This window comes from Pseudophryne corroboree, chromosome 10, assembly GCF_028390025.1.
Source record: "Pseudophryne corroboree isolate aPseCor3 chromosome 10, aPseCor3.hap2, whole genome shotgun sequence".
Lineage (NCBI taxonomy): Eukaryota > Metazoa > Chordata > Amphibia > Anura > Myobatrachidae > Pseudophryne > Pseudophryne corroboree.
Window position 1 is genome coordinate 79,005,716 of NC_086453.1, and position 27,484 is coordinate 79,033,199.

Here is a 27,484-nt window from a genome sequence, read left to right on the forward strand (position 1 = left end):
TTGGTGAATATGGTGTAGTATACTGTATAAGAGATGTGTCCTTCCTGTGAGAGAGGAGCAGAGAGGTAATGGGAGAGGCATGTATAATAACATTGGTGAATATGGTGTAGTATACTGTATAAGAGATGTGTCCTTCCTGTGAGAGAGGAGCAGAGAGGTAATGGTAGAGACGTGTATAATAACATTGGTGAATATGGTGTAGTATACTGTATAAGAGATGTGTCCTTCCTGTGACAGAGGAGCAGAGAGGTAATGGGAGAGACATGTATAATAACATTGGTGAATATGGTGTAGTATACTGTATAAGAGATGTGTCCTTCCTGTGAGAGAGGAGCAGAGAGGTAATGGGGGGAGACGTGTATAATAACATTGGTGAATATGGTGTAGTATACTGTATAAGAGATGTGTCCTTCCTGTGCGAGAGGAGCAGAGAGGTAATGGGAGAGACGTGTATAATAACATTGGTGAATATGGTGTTTTATACTGTATAAGAGATGTGTCCTTCCTGTGAGAGAGGAGCAGAGAGGTAATGGGGGAGACATGTATAATAACATTGGTGAATATGGTGTAGTATACTGTATAAGAGATGTGTCCTTCCTGTGAGAGAGGAACAGAGAGGTAATGGGGGAGACATGTATAATAACATTGGTGAATATGGTGTAGTATACTGTATAAGAGATGTGTCCTTCCTGTGAGAGAGGAGCAGAGAGGTAATGGGAGAGACGTGTATAATAACATTGGTGAATATGGTGTAGTATACTGTATAAGAGATGTGTCCTTCCTGTGAGAGAGGAGCAGAGAGGTAATGGGGGAGACGTGTATAATAACATTGGTGAATATGGTGTAGTATACTGTATAAGAGATGTGTCCTTCCTGTGACAGAGGAGCAGAGAGGTGATGGGAGAGACGTGTATAATAACATTGGTGAATATGGTGTAGTATACTATATAAGAGATGTGTCCTTCCTGTGAGAGAGGAGCAGAGAGGTAATGGGAGAGACGTGTATAATAACATTGGTGAATATGGTGTAGAATACTATATAAGAGATGTGTCCTTCCTGTGACAGAGGAGCAGAGAGGTAATGGGAGAGACATGTATAATAACACATACCCTCCAACATTTTACACAGAAAAATCGGTACAAATCCGGAAAAGGGGCGTGGCCGCGTGTAAAGGGGGCGTGGCCATGCCCCTTTTCCTATACTTTCAATGGAAGTTTGGAGAGGCAAAAATCGGTACAGACCATGAAAAAAAGGTACTGTACCTATTAAAAAGGTACAGTTGGAGGGTATGATAACATTGGTGAATATGGTGTAGTATACTGTATAAGAGATGTGTCCTTCCTGTGAGAGAGGAGCAGAGAGGTAATGGGAGAGACGTGTATAATAACATTGGTGAATATGGTGTAGTATACTGTATAAGAGATGTGTCCTTCCTGTGAGAGAGGAGCAGAGAGGTAATGGGAGAGACGTGTATAATAACATTGGTGAATATGGTGTAGTATACTGTATAAGAGATGTGTCCTTCCTGTGACAGAGGAGCAGAGAGGTAATGGGGGGAGACGTGTATAATAACATTGGTGGATATGGGGTAGTATACTGTATAAGAGATGTGTCCTTCCTGTGACAGAGGAGCAGAGAGGTAATGGGGGGAGACGTGTATAATAACATTGGTGGATATGGGGTAGTATACTGTATAAGAGATGTGTCCTTCCTGTGAGAGAGGAGCAGAGAGGTAATGGGAGAGACGTATAATAACATTGGTGAATATGGTGTAGTATACTGTATAAGAGATGTATCCTTCCTGTGAGAGAGGAGCAGAGAGGTAATGGGAGAGACGTGTATAATAACATTGGTGAATATGGTGTAGTATACTGTATAAGAGATGTGTCCTTCCTGTGAGAGAGGAGCAGAGAGGTAATGGGAGAGACGTGTATAATAGCATTGGTGAATATGGTGTAGTATACTGTATAAGAGATGTGTCCTTCCTGTGAGAGGAGCAGAGAGGTGATGGGAGAGACGTGTACAATAACATTGGTGAATATGGTGTAGTATACTGTATAAGAGATGTGTCCTTCCTGTGAGAGAGGAGCAGAGAGGTAATGGGAGAGACGTGTATAATAACATTGGTGAATATAGTGTAGTATACTGTATAAGAGATGTGTCCTTCCTGTGAGAGAGGAGCAGAGAGGTAATGGGGGAGACGTGTATAATAACATTGGTGAATATGGTGTAGTATACTGTATAAGAGATGTGTCCTTACTGTGAGAGAGGAGCAGAGAGGTAGTGGGGGAGACATGTATAATAACATTGGTGAATATGGTGTAGTATACTGTATAAGAGATGTGTCCTTCCTGTGAGAGAGGAGCAGAGAGGTAATGGGAGAGACATGTATAATAACATTGGTGAATATGGTGTAGTATACTGTATAAGAGATGTGTCATTCCTGTGAGAGAGGAGCAGAGAGGTAATGGGAGAGACGTGTATAATAACATTGGTGAATATGGTGCTGTATACTGTATAAGAGATGTGTCCTTCCTGTGAGAGAGGAGCAGAGAGGTAATGGGAGAGACATGTATAATAACATTGGTGAATATGGTGTAGTATACTATATAAGAGATGTGTCCTTCCTGTGAGAGAGGAGCAGAGAGGTAATGGGGGAGACATGTATCATAACATTGGTGAATATGGTGTAGTATACTGTATAAGAGATGTGTCCTTCCTGTGAGAGAGGAGCAGAGAGGTAATGGGAGAGACGTGTATAATAACATTGGTGAATATGGTGTAGTATACTGTATAAGAGATGTGTCCTTCCTGTGAGAGAGGAGCAGAGAGGTGATGGGAGAGACATGTATAATAACATTGGTGAATATGGTGTAGTATACTGTATAAGAGATGTGTCCTTCCTGTGAGAGAGGAGCAGAGAGGTAATGGGAGAGACATGTATAATAACATTGGTGAATATGGTGTAGTATACTGTATAAGAGATGTGTCCTTCCTGTGAGAGAGGAGCAGAGAGGTGATGGGAGAGACATGTATAATAACATTGGTGAATATGGTGTAGTATACTGTATAAGAGATGTGTCCTTCCTGTGAGAGAGGAGCAGAGAGGTAATGGGAGAGGCATGTATAATAACATTGGTGAATATGGTGTAGTATACTGTATAAGAGATGTGTCCTTCCTGTGAGAGAGGAGCAGAGAGGTAATGGTAGAGACGTGTATAATAACATTGGTGAATATGGTGTAGTATACTGTATAAGAGATGTGTCCTTCCTGTGACAGAGGAGCAGAGAGGTAATGGGAGAGACATGTATAATAACATTGGTGAATATGGTGTAGTATACTGTATAAGAGATGTGTCCTTCCTGTGAGAGAGGAGCAGAGAGGTAATGGGGGGAGACGTGTATAATAACATTGGTGAATATGGTGTAGTATACTGTATAAGAGATGTGTCCTTCCTGTGCGAGAGGAGCAGAGAGGTAATGGGAGAGACGTGTATAATAACATTGGTGAATATGGTGTTTTATACTGTATAAGAGATGTGTCCTTCCTGTGAGAGAGGAGCAGAGAGGTAATGGGGGAGACATGTATAATAACATTGGTGAATATGGTGTAGTATACTGTATAAGAGGTGTCCTTCCTGTGAGAGAGGAACAGAGAGGTAATGGGGGAGACATGTATAATAACATTGGTGAATATGGTGTAGTATACTGTATAAGAGATGTGTCCTTCCTGTGAGAGAGGAGCAGAGAGGTAATGGGAGAGACGTGTATAATAACATTGGTGAATATGGTGTAGTATACTGTATAAGAGATGTGTCCTTCCTGTGAGAGAGGAGCAGAGAGGTAATGGGGGAGACGTGTATAATAACATTGGTGAATATGGTGTAGTATACTGTATAAGAGATGTGTCCTTCCTGTGACAGAGGAGCAGAGAGGTGATGGGAGAGACGTGTATAATAACATTGGTGAATATGGTGTAGTATACTATATAAGAGATGTGTCCTTCCTGTGAGAGAGGAGCAGAGAGGTAATGGGAGAGACGTGTATAATAACATTGGTGAATATGGTGTAGAATACTATATAAGAGATGTGTCCTTCCTGTGACAGAGGAGCAGAGAGGTAATGGGAGAGACATGTATAATAACACATACCCTCCAACATTTTACACAGAAAAATCGGTACAAATCCGGAAAAGGGGCGTGGCCGCGTGTAAAGGGGGCGTGGCCATGCCCCTTTTCCTATACTTTCAATGGAAGTTTGGAGAGGCAAAAATCGGTACAGACCATGAAAAAAAGGTACTGTACCTATTAAAAAGGTACAGTTGGAGGGTATGATAACATTGGTGAATATGGTGTAGTATACTGTATAAGAGATGTGTCCTTCCTGTGAGAGAGGAGCAGAGAGGTAATGGGAGAGACGTGTATAATAACATTGGTGAATATGGTGTAGTATACTGTATAAGAGATGTGTCCTTCCTGTGAGAGAGGAGCAGAGAGGTAATGGGAGAGACGTGTATAATAACATTGGTGAATATGGTGTAGTATACTGTATAAGAGATGTGTCCTTCCTGTGACAGAGGAGCAGAGAGGTAATGGGGGGAGACGTGTATAATAACATTGGTGGATATGGGGTAGTATACTGTATAAGAGATGTGTCCTTCCTGTGAGAGAGGAGCAGAGAGGTAATGGGGGGAGACGTGTATAATAACATTGGTGGATATGGGGTAGTATACTGTATAAGAGATGTGTCCTTCCTGTGAGAGAGGAGCAGAGAGGTAATGGGGGAGACATGTATAATAACATTGGTGAATATGGTGTAGTATACTGTATAAGAGATGTGTCCTTCCTGTGAGAGAGGAGCAGAGAGGTAATGGGAGAGACGTGTATAATAACATTGGTGAATATGGTGTAGTATACTGTATAAGAGATGTGTCCTTCCTGTGAGAGAGGAGCAGAGAGGTAATGGGAGAGACGTGTATAATAACATTGGTGAATATGGTGTAGTATACTGTATAAGAGATGTGTCCTTCCTGTGACAGAGGAGCAGAGAGGTAATGGGAGAGACATGTATAATAACATTGGTGAATATGGTGTAGTATACTGTATAAGAGATGTGTCCTTCCTGTGAGAGAGGAGCAGAGAGGTAATGGGAGAGACGTGTATAATAACATTGGTGAATATGGGGTAGTATACTGTATAAGAGATGTGTCCTTCCTGTGAGAGAGGAGCAGAGAGGTAATGTGGGAGACATGTATAATAACATTGGTGAATATGGTGTAGTATACTGTATAAGAGATGTGTCCTTCCTGTGAGAGAGGAGCAGAGAGGTAATGGGAGAGACGTGTATAATAACATTGGTGAATATGGTGTAGTATACTGTATAAGAGATGTGTCCTTCCTGTGAGAGAGGAGCAGAGAGGTAATGGGAGAGACGTGTATAATAACATTGGTGAATATGGGGTAGTATACTGTATAAAAGATGTGTCCTTCCTGTGAGAGAGGAGCAGAGAGGTAATGGGGGAGACGTGTATAATAACATTGGTGAATATGGGGTAGTATACTGTATAAGAGATGTGTCCTTCCTGTGAGAGAGGAGCAGAGAGGTAATGGGGAGAGACGTGTATAATAACATTGGTGAATATGGTGTAGTATACTGTATAAGAGATGTGTCCTTCCTGTGAGAGAAGAGCAGAGAGGTAATGGGGGAGACGTGTATAATAACATTGGTGAATATGGTGTAGTATACTGTATAAGAGATGTGTCCTTCCTGTGAGAGAGGAGCAGAGAGGTAATGGGGGAGACGTGTATAATAACATTGGTGAATATGGTGTAGTATACTGTATAAGAGATGTGTCCTTCCTGTGAGAGAGGAGCAGAGAGGTAATGGGGGAGACATGTATAATAACATTGGTGAATATGGTGTAGTATACTGTATAAGAGATGTGTCCTTCCTGTGAGAGAGGAGCAGAGAGGTAATGGGAGAGACATGTATAATAACATTGGTGAATATGGTGTAGTATACTGTATAAGAGATTTGTCCTTCCTGTGACAGAGGAGCAGAGAGGTAATGGGGGAGACGTGTATAATAATATTGGTGAATATGGTGTAGTATACTGTATAAGAGATGTGTCCTTCCTGTGAGAGAGGAGCAGAGAGGTGATGGGAGAGACGTGTATAATAACATTGGTGAATATGGTGTAGTATACTATATAAGAGATGTGTCCTTCCTGTGAGAGAGGAGCAGAGAGGTAATGGGGAGAGACGTGTATAATAACATTGGTGAATATGGTGTAGTATACTGTATAAGAGATGTGTCCTTCCTGTGACAGAGGAGCAGAGAGGTAATGGGGGAGACATGTATAATAACATTGGTGAATATGGTGTAGTATACTGTATAAGAGATGTGTCCTTCCTGTGAGAGAGGAGCAGAGAGGTAATGGGGGAGACATGTATAATAACATTGGTGAATATGGCATACCCTCCAACATGACCCGCCCCACTAGGTACAAAATGCTCTGTTTCTGGACTTCCCTCTTGATTTATTATTGCCATCACCTGTGAAGAAACAGCTTTCTTATCATTTAACTAGTTCAACACAGGTGATGGAAATCATAAATTAAGAGGGAAGTCCAGGAACAGAGTATTTTGTACCTAGTGGGGCAGGTCATGTTGGAGGGTCTGATATGGTGTAGTATACTGTATAAGAGATGTGTCCTTCCTGTGAGAGAGGAGCAGAGAGGTAATGGGAGAGACATGTATAATAACATTGGTGAATATGGTGTAGTATACTGTATAAGAGATGTATCCTTCCTGTGAGAGAGGAGCAGAGAGGTAATGGGAGAGACGTGTATAATAACATTGGTGAATATGGTGTAGTATACTGTATAAGAGATGTGTCCTTCCTGTGAGAGAGGAGCAGAGAGGTAATGGGAGAGACGTGTATAATAACTGGTGAATATGGTGTAGTATACTGTATAAGAGATGTGTCCTTCCTGTGAGAGGAGCAGAGAGGTGATGGGAGAGACGTGTACAATAACATTGGTGAATATGGTGTAGTATACTGTATAAGAGATGTGTCCTTCCTGTGAGAGAGGAGCAGAGAGGTAATGGGAGAGACGTGTATAATAACATTGGTGAATATGGTGTAGTATACTGTATAAGAGATGTGTCCTTCCTGTGAGAGAGGAGCAGAGAGGTAATGGGGAGACATGTATAATAACATTGGTGAATATGGTGTAGTATACTGTATAAGAGATGTGTCCTTCCTGTGAGAGAGGAGCAGAGAGGTAATGGGGGAGACGTGTATAATAACATTGGTGAATATGGTGTAGTATACTGTATAAGAGATGTGTCCTTCCTGTGAGAGAGGAGCAGAGAGGTGATGGGAGAGACATGTATAATAACATTGGTGAATATGGTGTAGTATACTGTATAAGAGATGTGTCCTTCCTGTGAGAGAGGAACAGAGAGGTAATGGGAGAGACGTGTATAATAACATTGGTGAATATGGTGTAGATACTGTATAAGAGATGTGTCCTTCCTGTGAGAGAGGAGCAGAGAGGTGATGGGAGAGACATGTATAATAACATTGGTGAACATGGTGTAGTATACTGTATAAGAGATGTGTCCTTCCTGTGAGAGAGGAGCAGAGAGGTAATGGGAGAGACGTGTATAATAACATTGGTGAATATGGTGTAGTATACTGTATAAGAGATGTGTCCTTCCTGTGAGAGAGGAGCAGAGAGGTAATGGGAGAGACGTGTTTAATAACAATGGTGAATATGGTGTAGTATACTGTATAAGAGATGTGTCCTTCCTGTGAGAGAGGAGCAGAGAGGTAATGGGAGAGACATGTATAATAACATTGGTGAATATGGGATAGTATACTGTATAAGAGATGTGTCCTTCCTGTGAGAGAGGAACAGAGAGGTAATGGGAGAGACATGTATAATAACAATGGTGAATATGGTGTAGTATACTGTATAAGAGATGTGTCCTTCCTGTGAGAGAGGAGCAGAGAGGTAATGGGAGAGACATGTATAATAACATTGGTGAATATGGGGTAGTATACTGTATAAGAGATGTGTCCTTCCTGTGAGAGAGGAGCAGAGAGGTAATGGGGGGAGACGTGTATAATAACATTGGTGAATATGGTGTAGTATACTGTATAAGAGATGTGTCCTTCCTGTGAGATAGGAGCAGAGAGGTAATGGGAGAGACATGTATAATAACATTGGTGAATATGGTGTAGTATACTGTATAAGAGATGTGTCCTTCCTGTGAGAGAGGAGCAGAGAGGTAATGGGGGAGACGTGTATAATAACATTGGTGAATATGGTGTAGTATACTGTATAAGAGATGTGTCCTTCCTGTGACAGAGGAGCAGAGAGGTAATGGGAGAGACATGTATAATAACATTGGTGAATATGGTGTAGTATACTATATAAGAGATGTGTCCTTCCTGTGAGAGAGGAGCAGAGAGGTAATGGGGGAGACATGTATCATAACATTGGTGAATATGGTGTAGTATACTGTATAAGAGATGTGTCCTTCCTGTGAGAGAGGAGCAGAGAGGTAATGGGAGAGACGTGTATAATAACATTGGTGAATATGGTGTAGTATACTGTATAAGAGATGTGTCCTTCCTGTGAGAGAGGAGCAGAGAGGTGATGGGAGAGACATGTATAATAACATTGGTGAATATGGTGTAGTATACTGTATAAGAGATGTGTCCTTCCTGTGAGAGAGGAGCAGAGAGGTAATGGGAGAGACATGTATAATAACATTGGTGAATATGGTGTAGTATACTGTATAAGAGATGTGTCCTTCCTGTGAGAGAGGAGCAGAGAGGTAATGGGAGAGACATGTATAATAACATTGGTGAATATGGTGTAGTATACTGTATAAGAGATGTGTCCTTCCTGTGAGAGAGGAGCAGAGAGGTGATGGGAGAGACATGTATAATAACATTGGTGAATATGGTGTAGTATACTGTATAAGAGATGTGTCCTTCCTGTGAGAGAGGAGCAGAGAGGTAATGGGAGAGACATGTATAATAACATTGGTGAATATGGTGTAGTATACTGTATAAGAGATGTGTCCTTCCTGTGAGAGAGGAGCAGAGAGGTAATGGTAGAGACGTGTATAATAACATTGGTGAATATGGTGTAGTATACTGTATAAGAGATGTGTCCTTCCTGTGACAGAGGAGCAGAGAGGTAATGGGAGAGACATGTATAATAACATTGGTGAATATGGTGTAGTATACTGTATAAGAGATGTGTCCTTCCTGTGAGAGAGGAGCAGAGAGGTAATGGGGGGAGACGTGTATAATAACATTGGTGAATATGGTGTAGTATACTGTATAAGAGATGTGTCCTTCCTGTGCGAGAGGAGCAGAGAGGTAATGGGAGAGACGTGTATAATAACATTGGTGAATATGGTGTTTTATACTGTATAAGAGATGTGTCCTTCCTGTGAGAGAGGAGCAGAGAGGTAATGGGGGAGACATGTATAATAACATTGGTGAATATGGTGTAGTATACTGTATAAGAGATGTGTCCTTCCTGTGAGAGAGGAACAGAGAGGTAATGGGGGAGACATGTATAATAACATTGGTGAATATGGTGTAGTATACTGTATAAGAGATGTGTCCTTCCTGTGAGAGAGGAGCAGAGAGGTAATGGGAGAGACGTGTATAATAACATTGGTGAATATGGTGTAGTATACTGTATAAGAGATGTGTCCTTCCTGTGAGAGAGGAGCAGAGAGGTAATGGGGGAGACGTGTATAATAACATTGGTGAATATGGTGTAGTATACTGTATAAGAGATGTGTCCTTCCTGTGACAGAGGAGCAGAGAGGTGATGGGAGAGACGTGTATAATAACATTGGTGAATATGGTGTAGTATACTATATAAGAGATGTGTCCTTCCTGTGAGAGAGGAGCAGAGAGGTAATGGGAGAGACGTGTATAATAACATTGGTGAATATGGTGTAGAATACTATATAAGAGATGTGTCCTTCCTGTGACAGAGGAGCAGAGAGGTAATGGGAGAGACATGTATAATAACACATACCCTCCAACATTTTACACAGAAAAATCGGTACAAATCTGGAAAAGGGGCGTGGCCGCGTGTAAAGGGGGCGTGGCCATGCCCCTTTTCCTATACTTTCAATGGAAGTTTGGAGAGGCAAAAATCGGTACAGACCATGAAAAAAAGGTACTGTACCTATTAAAAAGGTACAGTTGGAGGGTATGATAACATTGGTGAATATGGTGTAGTATACTGTATAAGAGATGTGTCCTTCCTGTGAGAGAGGAGCAGAGAGGTAATGGGAGAGACGTGTATAATAACATTGGTGAATATGGTGTAGTATACTGTATAAGAGATGTGTCCTTCCTGTGAGAGAGGAGCAGAGAGGTAATGGGAGAGACGTGTATAATAACATTGGTGAATATGGTGTAGTATACTGTATAAGAGATGTGTCCTTCCTGTGACAGAGGAGCAGAGAGGTAATGGGGGGAGACGTGTATAATAACATTGGTGGATATGGGGTAGTATACTGTATAAGAGATGTGTCCTTCCTGTGAGAGAGGAGCAGAGAGGTAATGGGGGGAGACGTGTATAATAACATTGGTGGATATGGGGTAGTATACTGTATAAGAGATGTGTCCTTCCTGTGAGAGAGGAGCAGAGAGGTAATGGGGGAGACGTGTATAATAACATTGGTGAATATGGTGTAGTATACTGTATAAGAGATGTGTCCTTCCTGTGAGAGAGGAGCAGAGAGGTAATGGGAGAGACGTGTATAATAACATTGGTGAATATGGTGTAGTATACTGTATAAGAGATGTGTCCTTCCTGTGAGAGAGGAGCAGAGAGGTAATGGGAGAGACGTGTATAATAACATTGGTGAATATGGTGTAGTATACTGTATAAGAGATGTGTCCTTCCTGTGACAGAGGAGCAGAGAGGTAATGGGAGAGACATGTATAATAACATTGGTGAATATGGTGTAGTATACTGTATAAGAGATGTGTCCTTCCTGTGAGAGGAGCAGAGAGGTGATGGGAGAGACGTGTACAATAACATTGGTGAATATGGTGTAGTATACTGTATAAGAGATGTGTCCTTCCTGTGAGAGAGGAGCAGAGAGGTAATGGGAGAGACGTGTATAATAACATTGGTGAATATGGTGTAGTATACTGTATAAGAGATGTGTCCTTCCTGTGAGAGAGGAGCAGAGAGGTAATGGGGAGACATGTATAATAACATTGGTGAATATGGTGTAGTATACTGTATAAGAGATGTGTCCTTCCTGTGAGAGAGGAGCAGAGAGGTAATGGGGGAGACGTGTATAATAACATTGGTGAATATGGTGTAGTATACTGTATAAGAGATGTGTCCTTCCTGTGAGAGAGGAGCAGAGAGGTGATGGGAGAGACATGTATAATAACATTGGTGAATATGGTGTAGTATACTGTATAAGAGATGTGTCCTTCCTGTGAGAGAGGAACAGAGAGGTAATGGGAGAGACGTGTATAATAACATTGGTGAATATGGTGTAGATACTGTATAAGAGATGTGTCCTTCCTGTGAGAGAGGAGCAGAGAGGTGATGGGAGAGACATGTATAATAACATTGGTGAACATGGTGTAGTATACTGTATAAGAGATGTGTCCTTCCTGTGAGAGAGGAGCAGAGAGGTAATGGGAGAGACGTGTATAATAACATTGGTGAATATGGTGTAGTATACTGTATAAGAGATGTGTCCTTCCTGTGAGAGAGGAGCAGAGAGGTAATGGGAGAGACGTGTTTAATAACAATGGTGAATATGGTGTAGTATACTGTATAAGAGATGTGTCCTTCCTGTGAGAGAGGAGCAGAGAGGTAATGGGAGAGACATGTATAATAACATTGGTGAATATGGGATAGTATACTGTATAAGAGATGTGTCCTTCCTGTGAGAGAGGAACAGAGAGGTAATGGGAGAGACATGTATAATAACAATGGTGAATATGGTGTAGTATACTGTATAAGAGATGTGTCCTTCCTGTGAGAGAGGAGCAGAGAGGTAATGGGAGAGACATGTATAATAACATTGGTGAATATGGGGTAGTATACTGTATAAGAGATGTGTCCTTCCTGTGAGAGAGGAGCAGAGAGGTAATGGGGGGAGACGTGTATAATAACATTGGTGAATATGGTGTAGTATACTGTATAAGAGATGTGTCCTTCCTGTGAGAGAGGAGCAGAGAGGTAATGGGAGAGACATGTATAATAACATTGGTGAATATGGTGTAGTATACTGTATAAGAGATGTGTCCTTCCTGTGAGAGAGGAGCAGAGAGGTAATGGGGGAGACGTGTATAATAACATTGGTGAATATGGTGTAGTATACTGTATAAGAGATGTGTCCTTCCTGTGACAGAGGAGCAGAGAGGTAATGGGAGAGACATGTATAATAACATTGGTGAATATGGTGTAGTATACTATATAAGAGATGTGTCCTTCCTGTGAGAGAGGAGCAGAGAGGTAATGGGGGAGACATGTATCATAACATTGGTGAATATGGTGTAGTATACTGTATAAGAGATGTGTCCTTCCTGTGAGAGAGGAGCAGAGAGGTAATGGGAGAGACGTGTATAATAACATTGGTGAATATGGTGTAGTATACTGTATAAGAGATGTGTCCTTCCTGTGAGAGAGGAGCAGAGAGGTGATGGGAGAGACATGTATAATAACATTGGTGAATATGGTGTAGTATACTGTATAAGAGATGTGTCCTTCCTGTGAGAGAGGAGCAGAGAGGTAATGGGAGAGACATGTATAATAACATTGGTGAATATGGTGTAGTATACTGTATAAGAGATGTGTCCTTCCTGTGAGAGAGGAGCAGAGAGGTAATGGGAGAGACATGTATAATAACATTGGTGAATATGGTGTAGTATACTGTATAAGAGATGTGTCCTTCCTGTGAGAGAGGAGCAGAGAGGTGATGGGAGAGACATGTATAATAACATTGGTGAATATGGTGTAGTATACTGTATAAGAGATGTGTCCTTCCTGTGAGAGAGGAGCAGAGAGGTAATGGGAGAGACATGTATAATAACATTGGTGAATATGGTGTAGTATACTGTATAAGAGATGTGTCCTTCCTGTGAGAGAGGAGCAGAGAGGTAATGGTAGAGACGTGTATAATAACATTGGTGAATATGGTGTAGTATACTGTATAAGAGATGTGTCCTTCCTGTGACAGAGGAGCAGAGAGGTAATGGGAGAGACATGTATAATAACATTGGTGAATATGGTGTAGTATACTGTATAAGAGATGTGTCCTTCCTGTGAGAGAGGAGCAGAGAGGTAATGGGGGGAGACGTGTATAATAACATTGGTGAATATGGTGTAGTATACTGTATAAGAGATGTGTCCTTCCTGTGCGAGAGGAGCAGAGAGGTAATGGGAGAGACGTGTATAATAACATTGGTGAATATGGTGTTTTATACTGTATAAGAGATGTGTCCTTCCTGTGAGAGAGGAGCAGAGAGGTAATGGGGGAGACATGTATAATAACATTGGTGAATATGGTGTAGTATACTGTATAAGAGATGTGTCCTTCCTGTGAGAGAGGAACAGAGAGGTAATGGGGGAGACATGTATAATAACATTGGTGAATATGGTGTAGTATACTGTATAAGAGATGTGTCCTTCCTGTGAGAGAGGAGCAGAGAGGTAATGGGAGAGACGTGTATAATAACATTGGTGAATATGGTGTAGTATACTGTATAAGAGATGTGTCCTTCCTGTGAGAGAGGAGCAGAGAGGTAATGGGGGAGACGTGTATAATAACATTGGTGAATATGGTGTAGTATACTGTATAAGAGATGTGTCCTTCCTGTGACAGAGGAGCAGAGAGGTGATGGGAGAGACGTGTATAATAACATTGGTGAATATGGTGTAGTATACTATATAAGAGATGTGTCCTTCCTGTGAGAGAGGAGCAGAGAGGTAATGGGAGAGACGTGTATAATAACATTGGTGAATATGGTGTAGAATACTATATAAGAGATGTGTCCTTCCTGTGACAGAGGAGCAGAGAGGTAATGGGAGAGACATGTATAATAACACATACCCTCCAACATTTTACACAGAAAAATCGGTACAAATCTGGAAAAGGGGCGTGGCCGCGTGTAAAGGGGGCGTGGCCATGCCCCTTTTCCTATACTTTCAATGGAAGTTTGGAGAGGCAAAAATCGGTACAGACCATGAAAAAAAGGTACTGTACCTATTAAAAAGGTACAGTTGGAGGGTATGATAACATTGGTGAATATGGTGTAGTATACTGTATAAGAGATGTGTCCTTCCTGTGAGAGAGGAGCAGAGAGGTAATGGGAGAGACGTGTATAATAACATTGGTGAATATGGTGTAGTATACTGTATAAGAGATGTGTCCTTCCTGTGAGAGAGGAGCAGAGAGGTAATGGGAGAGACGTGTATAATAACATTGGTGAATATGGTGTAGTATACTGTATAAGAGATGTGTCCTTCCTGTGACAGAGGAGCAGAGAGGTAATGGGGGGAGACGTGTATAATAACATTGGTGGATATGGGGTAGTATACTGTATAAGAGATGTGTCCTTCCTGTGAGAGAGGAGCAGAGAGGTAATGGGGGGAGACGTGTATAATAACATTGGTGGATATGGGGTAGTATACTGTATAAGAGATGTGTCCTTCCTGTGAGAGAGGAGCAGAGAGGTAATGGGGGAGACGTGTATAATAACATTGGTGAATATGGTGTAGTATACTGTATAAGAGATGTGTCCTTCCTGTGAGAGAGGAGCAGAGAGGTAATGGGAGAGACGTGTATAATAACATTGGTGAATATGGTGTAGTATACTGTATAAGAGATGTGTCCTTCCTGTGAGAGAGGAGCAGAGAGGTAATGGGAGAGACGTGTATAATAACATTGGTGAATATGGTGTAGTATACTGTATAAGAGATGTGTCCTTCCTGTGACAGAGGAGCAGAGAGGTAATGGGAGAGACATGTATAATAACATTGGTGAATATGGTGTAGTATACTGTATAAGAGATGTGTCCTTCCTGTGAGAGAGGAGCAGAGAGGTAATGGGAGAGATGTGTATAATAACATTGGTGAATATGGGGTAGTATACTGTATAAGAGATGTGTCCTTCCTGTGAGAGAGGAGCAGAGAGGTAATGTGGGAGACATGTATAATAACATTGGTGAATATGGTGTAGTATACTGTATAAGAGATGTGTCCTTCCTGTGAGAGAGGAGCAGAGAGGTAATGGGAGAGACGTGTATAATAACATTGGTGAATATGGTGTAGTATACTGTATAAGAGATGTGTCCTTCCTGTGAGAGAGGAGCAGAGAGGTAATGGGAGAGACGTGTATAATAACATTGGTGAATATGGGGTAGTATACTGTATAAAAGATGTGTCCTTCCTGTGAGAGAGGAGCAGAGAGGTAATGGGGGAGACGTGTATAATAACATTGGTGAATATGGGGTAGTATACTGTATAAGAGATGTGTCCTTCCTGTGAGAGAGGAGCAGAGAGGTAATGGGGAGAGACGTGTATAATAACATTGGTGAATATGGTGTAGTATACTGTATAAGAGATGTGTCCTTCCTGTGAGAGAAGAGCAGAGAGGTAATGGGGGAGACGTGTATAATAACATTGGCGAATATGGTGTAGTATACTGTATAAGAGATGTGTCCTTCCTGTGAGAGAGGAGCAGAGAGGTAATGGGGGAGACGTGTATAATAACATTGGTGAATATGGTGTAGTATACTGTATAAGAGATGTGTCCTTCCTGTGAGAGAGGAGCAGAGAGGTAATGGGGGAGACATGTATAAAAACATTGGTGAATATGGTGTAGTATACTGTATAAGAGATGTGTCCTTCCTGTGAGAGAGGAGCAGAGAGGTAATGGGAGAGACATGTATAATAACATTGGTGAATATGGTGTAGTATACTGTATAAGAGATGTGTCCTTCCTGTGACAGAGGAGCAGAGAGGTAATGGGGGAGACGTGTACAATAACATTGGTGAATATGGTGTAGTATACTGTATAAGAGATGTGTCCTTCCTGTGAGAGAGGAGCAGAGAGGTGATGGGAGAGACGTGTATAATAACATTGGTGAATATGGTGTAGTATACTATATAAGAGATGTGTCCTTCCTGTGAGAGAGGAGCAGAGAGGTAATGGGGAGAGACGTGTATAATAACATTGGTGAATATGGTGTAGTATACTGTATGAGATTTGTCCTTCCTGTGAGAGAGGAGCAGAGAGGTAATGGGGGAGACATGTATAATAACATTGGTGAATATGGTGTAGTATACTGTATAAGAGATGTGTCCTTCCTGTGAGAGAGGAGCAGAGAGGTAATGGGGGAGACATGTATAATAACATTGGTGAATATGGTGTAGTATACTGTATAAGAGATGTGTCCTTCCTGTGAGAGAGGAGCAGAGAGGTAATGGGAGAGACATGTATAATAACATTGGTGAATATGGTGTAGTATACTGTATAAGAGATGTATCCTTCCTGTGAGAGAGGAGCAGAGAGGTAATGGGAGAGACGTGTATAATAACATTGGTGAATATGGTGTAGTATACTGTATAAGAGATGTGTCCTTCCTGTGAGAGAGGAGCAGAGAGGTAATGGGAGAGACGTGTATAATAACTGGTGAATATGGTGTAGTATACTGTATAAGAGATGTGTCCTTCCTGTGAGAGGAGCAGAGAGGTGATGGGAGAGACGTGTACAATAACATTGGTGAATATGGTGTAGTATACTGTATAAGAGATGTGTCCTTCCTGTGAGAGAGGAGCAGAGAGGTAATGGGAGAGACGTGTATAATAACATTGGTGAATATGGTGTAGTATACTGTATAAGAGATGTGTCCTTCCTGTGAGAGAGGAGCAGAGAGGTAATGGGGAGACATGTATAATAACATTGGTGAATATGGTGTAGTATACTGTATAAGAGATGTGTCCTTCCTGTGAGAGAGGAGCAGAGAGGTAATGGGGGAGACGTGTATAATAACATTGGTGAATATGGTGTAGTATACTGTATAAGAGATGTGTCCTTCCTGTGAGAGAGGAGCAGAGAGGTGATGGGAGAGACATGTATAATAACATTGGTGAATATGGTGTAGTATACTGTATAAGAGATGTGTCCTTCCTGTGAGAGAGGAACAGAGAGGTAATGGGAGAGACGTGTATAATAACATTGGTGAATATGGTGTAGATACTGTATAAGAGATGTGTCCTTCCTGTGAGAGAGGAGCAGAGAGGTGATGGGAGAGACATGTATAATAACATTGGTGAACATGGTGTAGTATACTGTATAAGAGATGTGTCCTTCCTGTGAGAGAGGAGCAGAGAGGTAATGGGAGAGACGTGTATAATAACATTGGTGAATATGGGCCCTCATTCCGAGTTGATCGGTCGCAAGGCGAATTTAGCAGAGTTACACACGCTAAGCCGCCGCCTACTGGGAGTGAATCTTAGCTTCTTAAAATTGCGACCGATGTATTCGCAATATTGCGATTACTAACTACTTAGCAGTTTCAGAGTAGCTCCAGACTTACTCTGCCTGTGCGATCAGTTCAGTGCTTGTCGTTCCTGGTTGACGTCACAAACACACCCAGCGTTCGCCCAGGCACTCCCACCGTTTCCCCGGCCACTCCTGCGTTTTTTCCGGAAACGGTAGCGTTTTCAGCCACACGCCCCTGAAACGCCGTGTTTCCGCCCAGTAACACCCATTTCCTGTCAATCACATTACGATCGCCGGAGCGAAGAAAAAGCCGTGAGTAAAATTACTTTCATCATAGTAAAGTTACTTGGCGCAGTCGCAGTGCGAACATTGCGCATGCGTACTAAGCGGATTTTCACTGCGATGCGATGAAAAATACCGAGCGAACAACTCGGAATGAGGGCCTTGGTGTAGTATACTGTATAAGAGATGTGTCCTTCCTGTGAGAGAGGAGCAGAGAGGTAATGGGAGAGACGTGTTTAATAACAATGGTGAATATGGTGTAGTATACTGTATAAGAGATGTGTCCTTCCTGTGAGAGAGGAGCAGAGAGGTAATGGGAGAGACATGTATAATAACATTGGTGAATATGGGGTAGTATACTGTATAAGAGATGTGTCCTTCCTGTGAGAGAGGAGCAGAGAGGTAATGGGGGGAGACGTGTATAATAACATTGGTGAATATGGTGTAGTATACTGTATAAGAGATGTGTCCTTCCTGTGAGAGAGGAGCAGAGAGGTAATGGGAGAGACATGTATAATAACATTGGTGAATATGGTGTAGTATACTGTATAAGAGATGTGTCCTTCCTGTGACAGAGGAGCAGAGAGGTAATGGGAGAGACATGTATAATAATAACATTGGTGAATATGGTGTAGTATACTGTATAAGAGATGTGTCCTTCCTGTGACAGAGGAGCAGAGAGGTAATGGGAGAGACATGTATAATAACATTGGTGAATATGGTGTAGTATACTGTATAAGAGATGTGTCCTTCCTGTGAGAGAGGAGCAGAGAGGTAATGGGGGGAGACGTGTATAATAACATTGGTGAATATGGTGTAGTATACTGTATAAGAGATGTGTCCTTCCTGTGAGAGAGGAGCAGAGAGGTAATGGGAGAGACGTGTATAATAACAATGGTGAATATGGTGTAGTATACTGTATAAGAGATGTGTCCTTCCTGTGAGAGAGGAGCAGAGAGGTAATGGGGGGAGACGTGTATAATAACATTGGTGAATATGGTGTAGTATACTGTATAAGAGATGTGTCCTTCCTGTGAGAGAGGAGCAGAGAGGTAATGGGGGGAGACATGTATAATAACATTGGTGAATATGGTGTAGTATACTGTATAAGAAATGTGTCCTTCCTGTGAGAGAGGAACAGAGAGGTAATGGGAGAGACGTGTAAAATATGTCATTGGATGATAATAATTAATAACACTGTGTAATGAGAATAGAAAATAACTGTTTGGTATCTGTGTGCATATTATTATATTTTCAGTATATACAGTACATTATAAGTGTTTGTTTACAGAGCAGGAACTTTGCGGGTGTTGGGCATCGATTGGAAACACACCAATGAATTTCTCTGTTTCATGTGTTTCATTAATCACACTGAGTTATCTCTCAACTTCAGTAGCTTTTCATCATGTGACAGTTTGTAAGGAATCGCAGGTGCCAGAAGTTACACAGACAGAGGAATACTGGAAGTTTCAGATGTACTGTACTTGATGCTGGCCTGACCTGGAATTGGTGTAGAATTGATGTAGAACCTGGTGCTTGGTGTAGAATTAAAGAAGAAATTGTCACCCCGTGGTTCAATGTTCCAATATTTTCTAGTTTTATATTTGCTGCATTTAAACTTTTAGAACAGATATTGTTTCTGGGATATATATGAGATACCCCACAAGGACCCTTTTTTACATACTGCCCCATGTGATGGGTTTCCTCAGGGACTGCAGATGTTATCTGAGCCAAGTCTGCACGTGTACTGCATGGGGATGACTGGGACAGTGAATAATGAGATGTTCCAGCAGTCCAGGAAGTGGGTGGCAGGGATAGGGAGGGACATCAGTAGCCCACCATCAAATGATGACTGGGCTTCCACCATCAAAACTTTCGATGCTATGGTAAGTAACCATTGCATCAAAAGAATTTGATGGAGAAAACTAGTCAAATGATTTGCACATGCACAAAAACACCTTGCTTGTGTATGCACATACCCCTATAGCATGGATGGCAGGTGACGGGACTGGGGTGGTGCCCAGAGCAGTCAGAGACCTGACCTGTTCTGTCCCTACACACATCTTGATCATTGGAGGCAGGCAAAGACAGCTTTCAATGATCAATATGCCCAATGCAGAGAGCTGCATCCATGGACAGCATAGCTCTCAGAATATGACTGGCAGCCTGGAGAGAAGGACCACCGGTGATTGAAGGCTGTGCTGTAGGGTGATGTACAGTTGAGATGTGGGCTGTAGGCACTGGCAGCTGGAGATCCCTTAGTGGAAGCAGTGAAAGCCACAGGTCCTTCCTATCCAAAGGAGATAAAGGGAGAGAACGGCGGAGGCCTAAAATTGGCTGGGATTCAATCCCAGGATTGGAACTTCCAATCCCGGGGATTTCAGGATTAGAAAGCCCCCTTGTATTTTCAATGCCAGGCAGTGGGTCAGACATTGCCCAGCTCTATTCTCCCGTCTCCCCCTGCCCACGGCTGTGTCTGCACAGCGTAACGTGAAGTCAGAGGTCAAGATGCGCAGTCTGATGCCAGCCGCACACGCTGCCCTGACCGCACTTTGCCACGCACCGCCTTAAGCAAGTAAACCCGCACTATCAGAGGTTGGTGAGTAGTTCTGTGGGCCGGGCGGGTCCGGGAAGGGGGGGCACTGAAGATTTTAATTTTAAAATCTTCAACATAATCCCGGGTATCCCAGGAATGATCATTTATCAGTCCCGATACCCAGGATTGAAAAAAAGGCCTGGGATTGGGCTCCCTAGTGGCAGTAATGTTAGCGACATCCTAGCAGCAGCCCTAACAGTGATCACAGTGAAGCCCAGGAAGAGACAGCTGGCAACACCAAGAGATTAAAGGGAGTCCTGCTGGTAAAAGTGACAAGCTCAGGAATGGTTTATCTGGAACTATTAACACTGCACAGCACTCACAGACACTGTTTCTGCTACAATACCCCCACCTTTTGGCTAGTTCCGGTATTAATGGGGCATCTATATGTTATCTGAAAAAGCATTTCCTAAGTCACTTTAAAGATTTCATTTATACTAAATTCCAAGGTATTCTTAAAGAATGAGCTCCAATGTACTGATTAGCAAAGAAAAGAGGCATTATGTAAAGTCGCACAAAAGGGACATTGTACATTTGTGAGTTATTATTATTGGAAAGTAGTTTATTTAACCATTAATGATAATTTTGTAAGTACGGTAATCTGATGCCCATATTGCTGATGTGATAGTTTCCATGATTGAGGGCCGCATGCACAATAATTAGAACTCGTTTAAAGTAATTATTGAGAAACATATATTTTAAGGTTAAATACAAGCCATTATATTTGTTTTGTTGCGATACATTTGTATGTTCTAATCTTGGTTTTATTCAGTATGTGTGTGATGAGGTGCTCCTGCACCTAAACCTTGGCGTCACCTACAAACTGTGTCTTTACTGTACTGGGTTCTGGGGGGTCTTCTGTCCCTTTGCCATGGTACAAGGAGCCTAGAAGAGGAGGATCTAGACCAAAACCAGGTATGATCCACTCACTGACATCCACAAATTGGTGCTGTTACAGAGATCTTTCTGAAATGCAAAAAAACATTATTTTACAATCTTTTGCCAGCAAACGTAGCATCAGTACGTCTCTATAAACTGGAATTCCCTTGATTACTATCAATGTAAATGCATCTGAGTATTTTTTATTAACCAACAGAAACATCAAATGAGAAGCAAGAATCGCCCTCTGAGTATTACAATGTACAGGCTCCTACAGTGGTGAGTAGGCAACCAATGAATCCCAAAATTCACATCTGAAAACCTCATGGGGTCAATTCTATTATGGACAAAGGGGGCAAGGTGCCGTGGAAATGTCATTATAAACGGAGGAAAAGGCAACAGAGCTCACCTGCCACACAGCGTCTATGGGGCTGCAAACAAAAATGTGCAAATCCGGTGATACCGGAAGTGCAGCATATAGCCACAATTACTTGATGGCATGAGAACATTGCCTCTAATTGAAATAACCCCTAAATGTAGTCTATGAAATCAACATATTTTAATGCAAATGTCAATTTATTAAAGCTCTTTACTCCTTCTGTGATACAAAATATTGGTGATTGGCAAGCAGAACGGGAAGTGTATTGCTCTTTGTTATATATATATATATATATATATATATCCTGATTATGCATTGGAGATATTAACTCTGAAATGCATTTTATTGTCATTATTGTTAAGTGCTTCCCCCAAGCCTCTATAACGTTCACGTTCAACTGATCTGGTCGAGATTCCACCCTTTCTGTTTTTAAATGATGGCGTGGCAGTGTGGAGTCACAAAATTTTCCGACATCATAATATGGCATCACTGCGATATTCATCATGTAGCACATCTTGTCAATGTCACAGTTGCAATGACCTAAAAATCAATTTAGGGAATGTATTTGAAGAGCACAGACATCATCCACTTTATAATCCTTGTCCAATAATTATATGCAAAGCAGACCAGATGGGTCAAATCGAAATACACTAATAGTAACACACAGGCTCTTATGAGAATCCAAAATCATAAATTATCCTTAAACACACTGGTGATTTTAGATAATTCTTGTAGTTTTCCACATGGATACTGTAGATTTGTAGTTAGATTACTTGGCTCCTAGTAGAGATGAGAAAGATGAACAGAATAAACCTTGGTGACCCCAAAAGGCTAACAGAGTTCAGATCTCCAGGTGTAACCCTTGTATGCTTTTGTTTCTTTTGTTAGAAATTTGTGTGAATGTATTGATATTCAAGTTCTATAGGTACACACAAGTGGATGGCTCAAACTATGAACAGCCCATATACTTAACCAGTTGTGTTGGTTTATTGATAGATAGCATGTACAGCCGTACTCACTGTTACATGTACATTGGTGATGGAGCGGAGCTAGAGTGTAGCAGGGTTTCATACAGATCACCAGCCAGTGTGTGTATACTGCAAACAGGTAGTGGTGCAGGGATGCTGGAACAGCTTTATAGCAGGTATAAGCCAGGTCTCTCATAGAAGTTAAGCAGGAAACTTCCTTCTTCCCCCATGTGACTCTACACAGTCTCACACAGTCAAGATGGCCCTTGCACCTGCTCAGTAGAGATCTTGGTGGCCATCTTGGGTAAGGGCACGAAGCCTCCCAGGAGAACAGTAAGACTGGATTCTGCACAGTAGCGCACTCCTCTTTCAACATCTCTCACCTGACAGCTAGGGCTCAATGAAACATTTGGCTCCATAAACCTACATAAATCACTGGCTACAAAATACACACATTTACTTTCAAAGCAGATAACAAAAATAAGAACTCCTTCAGGCCCGTGTAGACCATCGTATTACACATGTAAATAGAGAAGAAAATCTTCTTACTGTACATAGTGTGTTCCAAAAAAGAATTAAAAAAAATAGAAACACACATGTTGATTGACACACCCAATTCTCATCATTACATGGTGGCCACTTAGGGCCTGATTCCGAGTTGCATAGAAACTCCTCTGCGGACAGATCTAATATTTAGCCAGCAGGGCATGTATCAACACCTGTATATGCAGAGCCGGCCCTAACCAATATGATGCCCTAGGCAAGATTTTGGCACGTGCCCCCTAGCACCACCGCTGGTTCTGCCTCTGACCTTGCACCTCTTTCCCAGCAACATTACCCCTCACCCATAGCAGTCCTTGTACCCCCTATATTTTAAATAGGAACAGTTCGCACATTTGACGCACAGCCCAAAAAGGGGCATCTTCTTGCTGGGAAGGGACATGGCCACACAATAGTAACCCCAATTCCAATTACGCCACACAGTACTGCAAATTTATTCACATTTTATCTTGCGATAGTGTCCATAATTCATATTACATCCCACAGTAGTATCACTTTGCTTAATAAACGTTACTCCTCACAGTAGAGCCCCTTATTCACATTACATTCACACTGAATAGCTCCTTATTCACATTACACCACACCTTATTGCTCTTTATTCACATTAGACGACACAGTAGTGCCCTTTCTATTTGCAATGCCACATAGTAAAGCACCTTATACACATAATGCCACACATTAGTAATGCATTTATACACAATTCCACACAGTAATGCCCCTTACACATATGAGACACATTAATGTCCTTATAAACATAATGCACCTTACACAATAATGACAGCCTTTATTAATGCCCTTTTACACATAATGTCCCTTACACATATGTCGCACATTATTATTGCCCTTATACACATAATGACACACATAGTGCCCCCTACACATTTGCCGCACATTATTAATGCCCTTATACACATAATGACACACATAGTGGCAGTGTCGGACTGGGGCATGTAGTGCCCACCGGGGGGATGTGGTGGTAGGGGCCCCTGTTTAGGGGTGTGGCCAGCCACCACATTGGTTTGCCTAACCATTTTGCAGGAGTTGGTCCCCTAGATAAGTATATACAGTAAGTACTGTAGTGCATGCAAGATAATGTACTAGATTAGTAACAGCACAGTCTGGAACATGATCCCTAGAGGAGGGGGTGGGTCCCCAGGCAGTATGGCTCACCGGTGGTTTCCCCTGTTCCCCTGTGGGCCAGTCCAACCCTGCATAGTGGCCCTTTACACATATGTTGCACATTATTAATGCATTTTTACATGACACACATAATGCTCCTTACACATATTCTGAACACTACTGCACAACCAACCCACTCACATGCACACAGCACTCACACTTCCACTAACACTGTGACCTCTGCCTCTGCTTGGATACAGATGTGTCCTCACAAATCTTGCATCAATGCTTACGTCGGGCACTTTTTTTTTTAATGAAAATGCATCTTATTTGCATTGCTATGTGTCTAGGATGCACAAGCAGCATCTGCTGATTAAACTGATATACAGCATACCTATATACTGTGTGAGACTGTGGCTGTATCTGCATATGAAATGCTACATACAGAATATAGGCATGTCGCATATCATTTTAATCAGCAGAAGCTGATGATGCCCCTAGGCATATCAAATGCCCTAGGCAATTGCCTAGTTTGCCTATGCCTATGTCCGGCTCTGTGTATATGTAATGTAAAGCAATTACGGGTGATATAGATTGGGTGTGTCTGGGCAGCAGTCAGGTGTTCTCATATTGTATACATTATCAAAGGGTGTGTCAAGGACGTAAAGATGGAATTTTGGACTGTTCTGTAGCGAGCGTATGCATTTATCCATTTGATTTCAGATGTATCTCTTACGCCAAGAATAGGGCTGGTGCAAGTGTGCGCTGTTAATAATGATGGCTACATACATAAGTGCCTGAATTGGGTGGTGCAGTCACATAGATGCAACTGACACAGAATGCAGACGGAAATCCACTTTTATTTTCAAGCATGCCATGCGGCCACTTTCTCTGCAAGTCTGAATGAGGACCTTACTATCTTACATTGGTGCTGCCCAAGTGCTGAAGCACAAACATGTACGTATAAAGGATAACCATCCCTAATGTCACTGTCATACAGCTACGGTGAAAGGCAAGCCGATTGATGTGCTTCTTCAGATCACTCTGACAAGATAGGCCTATCACAGCTTTTTATTTGCTGTGTTCCTTGGAATGAAAGACAAAAATGATTTCTGCTGTCCAACAGGAGAAACAGCTTTCCGCAACATAATAATTTACTGATGATAACTAATTATTAATGTTCAGTGTAAAATATGATATTAAAACAAGAGAATGTCTGAGTAAGATTGTACCAATTTACCCTACCTATTAATGATAATGTATAATATATTCATACTTGTCTACTCTCCTGGAATGGCTGGGAGACTCCCGAATATCATGTGATCCTCCCGGCACCCCGGAAGAGCAGACAAGTCTCCTAATTTTTAAAGCCAAGATGTTGGCATGTATAAATATGTTATACCTTGTAATGTATGTTATAGGATATTAAGAGAGATTTATCAAATCGTGGAGAGAGATAAAGTACCAACCAATTAGCTTCTGTCATTTTAGAGACTGATTAAAAAAATGAGTTAGAAGCTGATTGGTTTTGATATGTGTGGCAATGGTAATAAGTAGAATAAATAGTATACACCAGCAGATCCACCAAATGCACCAAATAGCCCAGGACTTAACCAATATTAGGGTTTATTAATTGAGCGAGGTTTGAGCAGAACATTTTGAGCACCAGCTGGTAATGTATGTGGGTAGGTGTGCATTTACAGATGTAGCCACACTCACCAATGGATGGCGTGACTAGTGCACATGCACCTGTGACTAGTGCGCATGCAAGGGCCATAGGGCAATGCCATAGACTTATGTGGAGCAAACGCTGGCTGCGACTAGTTGCAGCACGGTGTACACTACAGCTTGCTACGATGTGTATGCCCATTTGTTTGCATTGCGTCAACGATGAACGTACCTACATCTGTACAAGCAGTAGCATTATGCTCTGGTAGCAGATATCTCAGGCCTTTTGCAGGGCCTCTTGGAGTTACAATAATTGGAAAACATCCATGTTCCTCAGTATCACTCTGTCACCATGGGAAGATGTGCAAACGTCTTGGTAAAGTCAAATGCTTCCATTGTTGCAACAACCTGTAAAAAAGTTAGGGTTATACTAGCAGGAATATATCAATATTTCAAGTAATTCTAGTACACATTTCTTGGTAAGGACATCAGCAAGATTAATCTCACTGACCATGTGAACCACATTAACACTTTCTCCACAAGCTCACGACTGTTGTCACTGTCCATATTGATGGCGTCTTCCTTTCTTACAAGACTCAACTAACTCAAAGTCTCTGCCTATTTTGAATTTCTTCTCAAAACAGTCATTTCTTTTCTTTGCCTCTTGAGTATGTTGAGGCTCACAGGAGGTAATATTAACAAGTTCCTAACAGTATCTCCTTGGTGGCTTTAGACTTTGATCTTGCAGAATTTCTTTCTGTGGTTGGATGTCCACACTGATAGCTTCTGGTTCAGCTATAGCTCCAGCTGCTGACACACCCAGTGACACATACTTGTTTTGCATTTTCAAATCTAGCTTTTAAGTGGTGCTGTTTCTTGGAATATAACATCTGTTGACATGACAAGCTTTCTAGTATTTGGATTTCAAAGTATGTACCCTTTACTCTCTTGCCAATATCCAACCGTGATACACTTCATAGACATTGAATGATTATTTTTTAGAGATATGTGTATATGCAGTACACCCAAAACTCTGACATGTTTGTCACTTGGTTTTCTTCAAGACCATGCTTCTATTGGTGTTTTGTCTATTAGGCCAACTGTGGGAGCACGACTCTGCCCAAAACACTTCTTTAGGCCTGCATCTTTCAGCATAAATATGGCTTCCTCCACTAATGTACAAATTGCACACTCACACCATTCTGTTCTGGCGTGTACACAATGGGCAATTGATGTTTAGTGTTGTGAAATTTGATGTCATCATCTTGTGGGACTGTGACTGTTAAGAGTCAGGCCAGAGCCAAGGCTGCCAGGTTTAATGCTGCCAGTCATGAGTACAAGCGCCAGTTTATACTACATTGCATTTTACATGCAATGCCACTGGCATTTTTGTAATCATTGAGAAAATTGCCTTATGCTGCTGCATGAAAACTGCTCCAAAAGCCCTTTAATACATTTAAATGAAACTAAAATAATGTGAAAAGGATGTTAAAACACCCC

The 27,484-nt window shown here is 41.7% G+C and overlaps 1 protein-coding gene across 1 annotated transcript in view; it reads left to right on the top strand.

Annotated features, from left to right (window-relative positions):
- LOC134966067 (carcinoembryonic antigen-related cell adhesion molecule 8-like) overlaps positions 1–27,484 on the top strand; it is a 176,062-nt gene that overhangs the window by 131,472 nt on the left and 17,106 nt on the right. Inside the window, exon 5 of the mRNA XM_063942532.1 lies at positions 21,507–21,568. Coding sequence (XP_063798602.1) covers positions 21,507–21,568 — 62 coding nt within the window. The remainder of the gene's footprint in view (positions 1–21,506; positions 21,569–27,484) is intronic.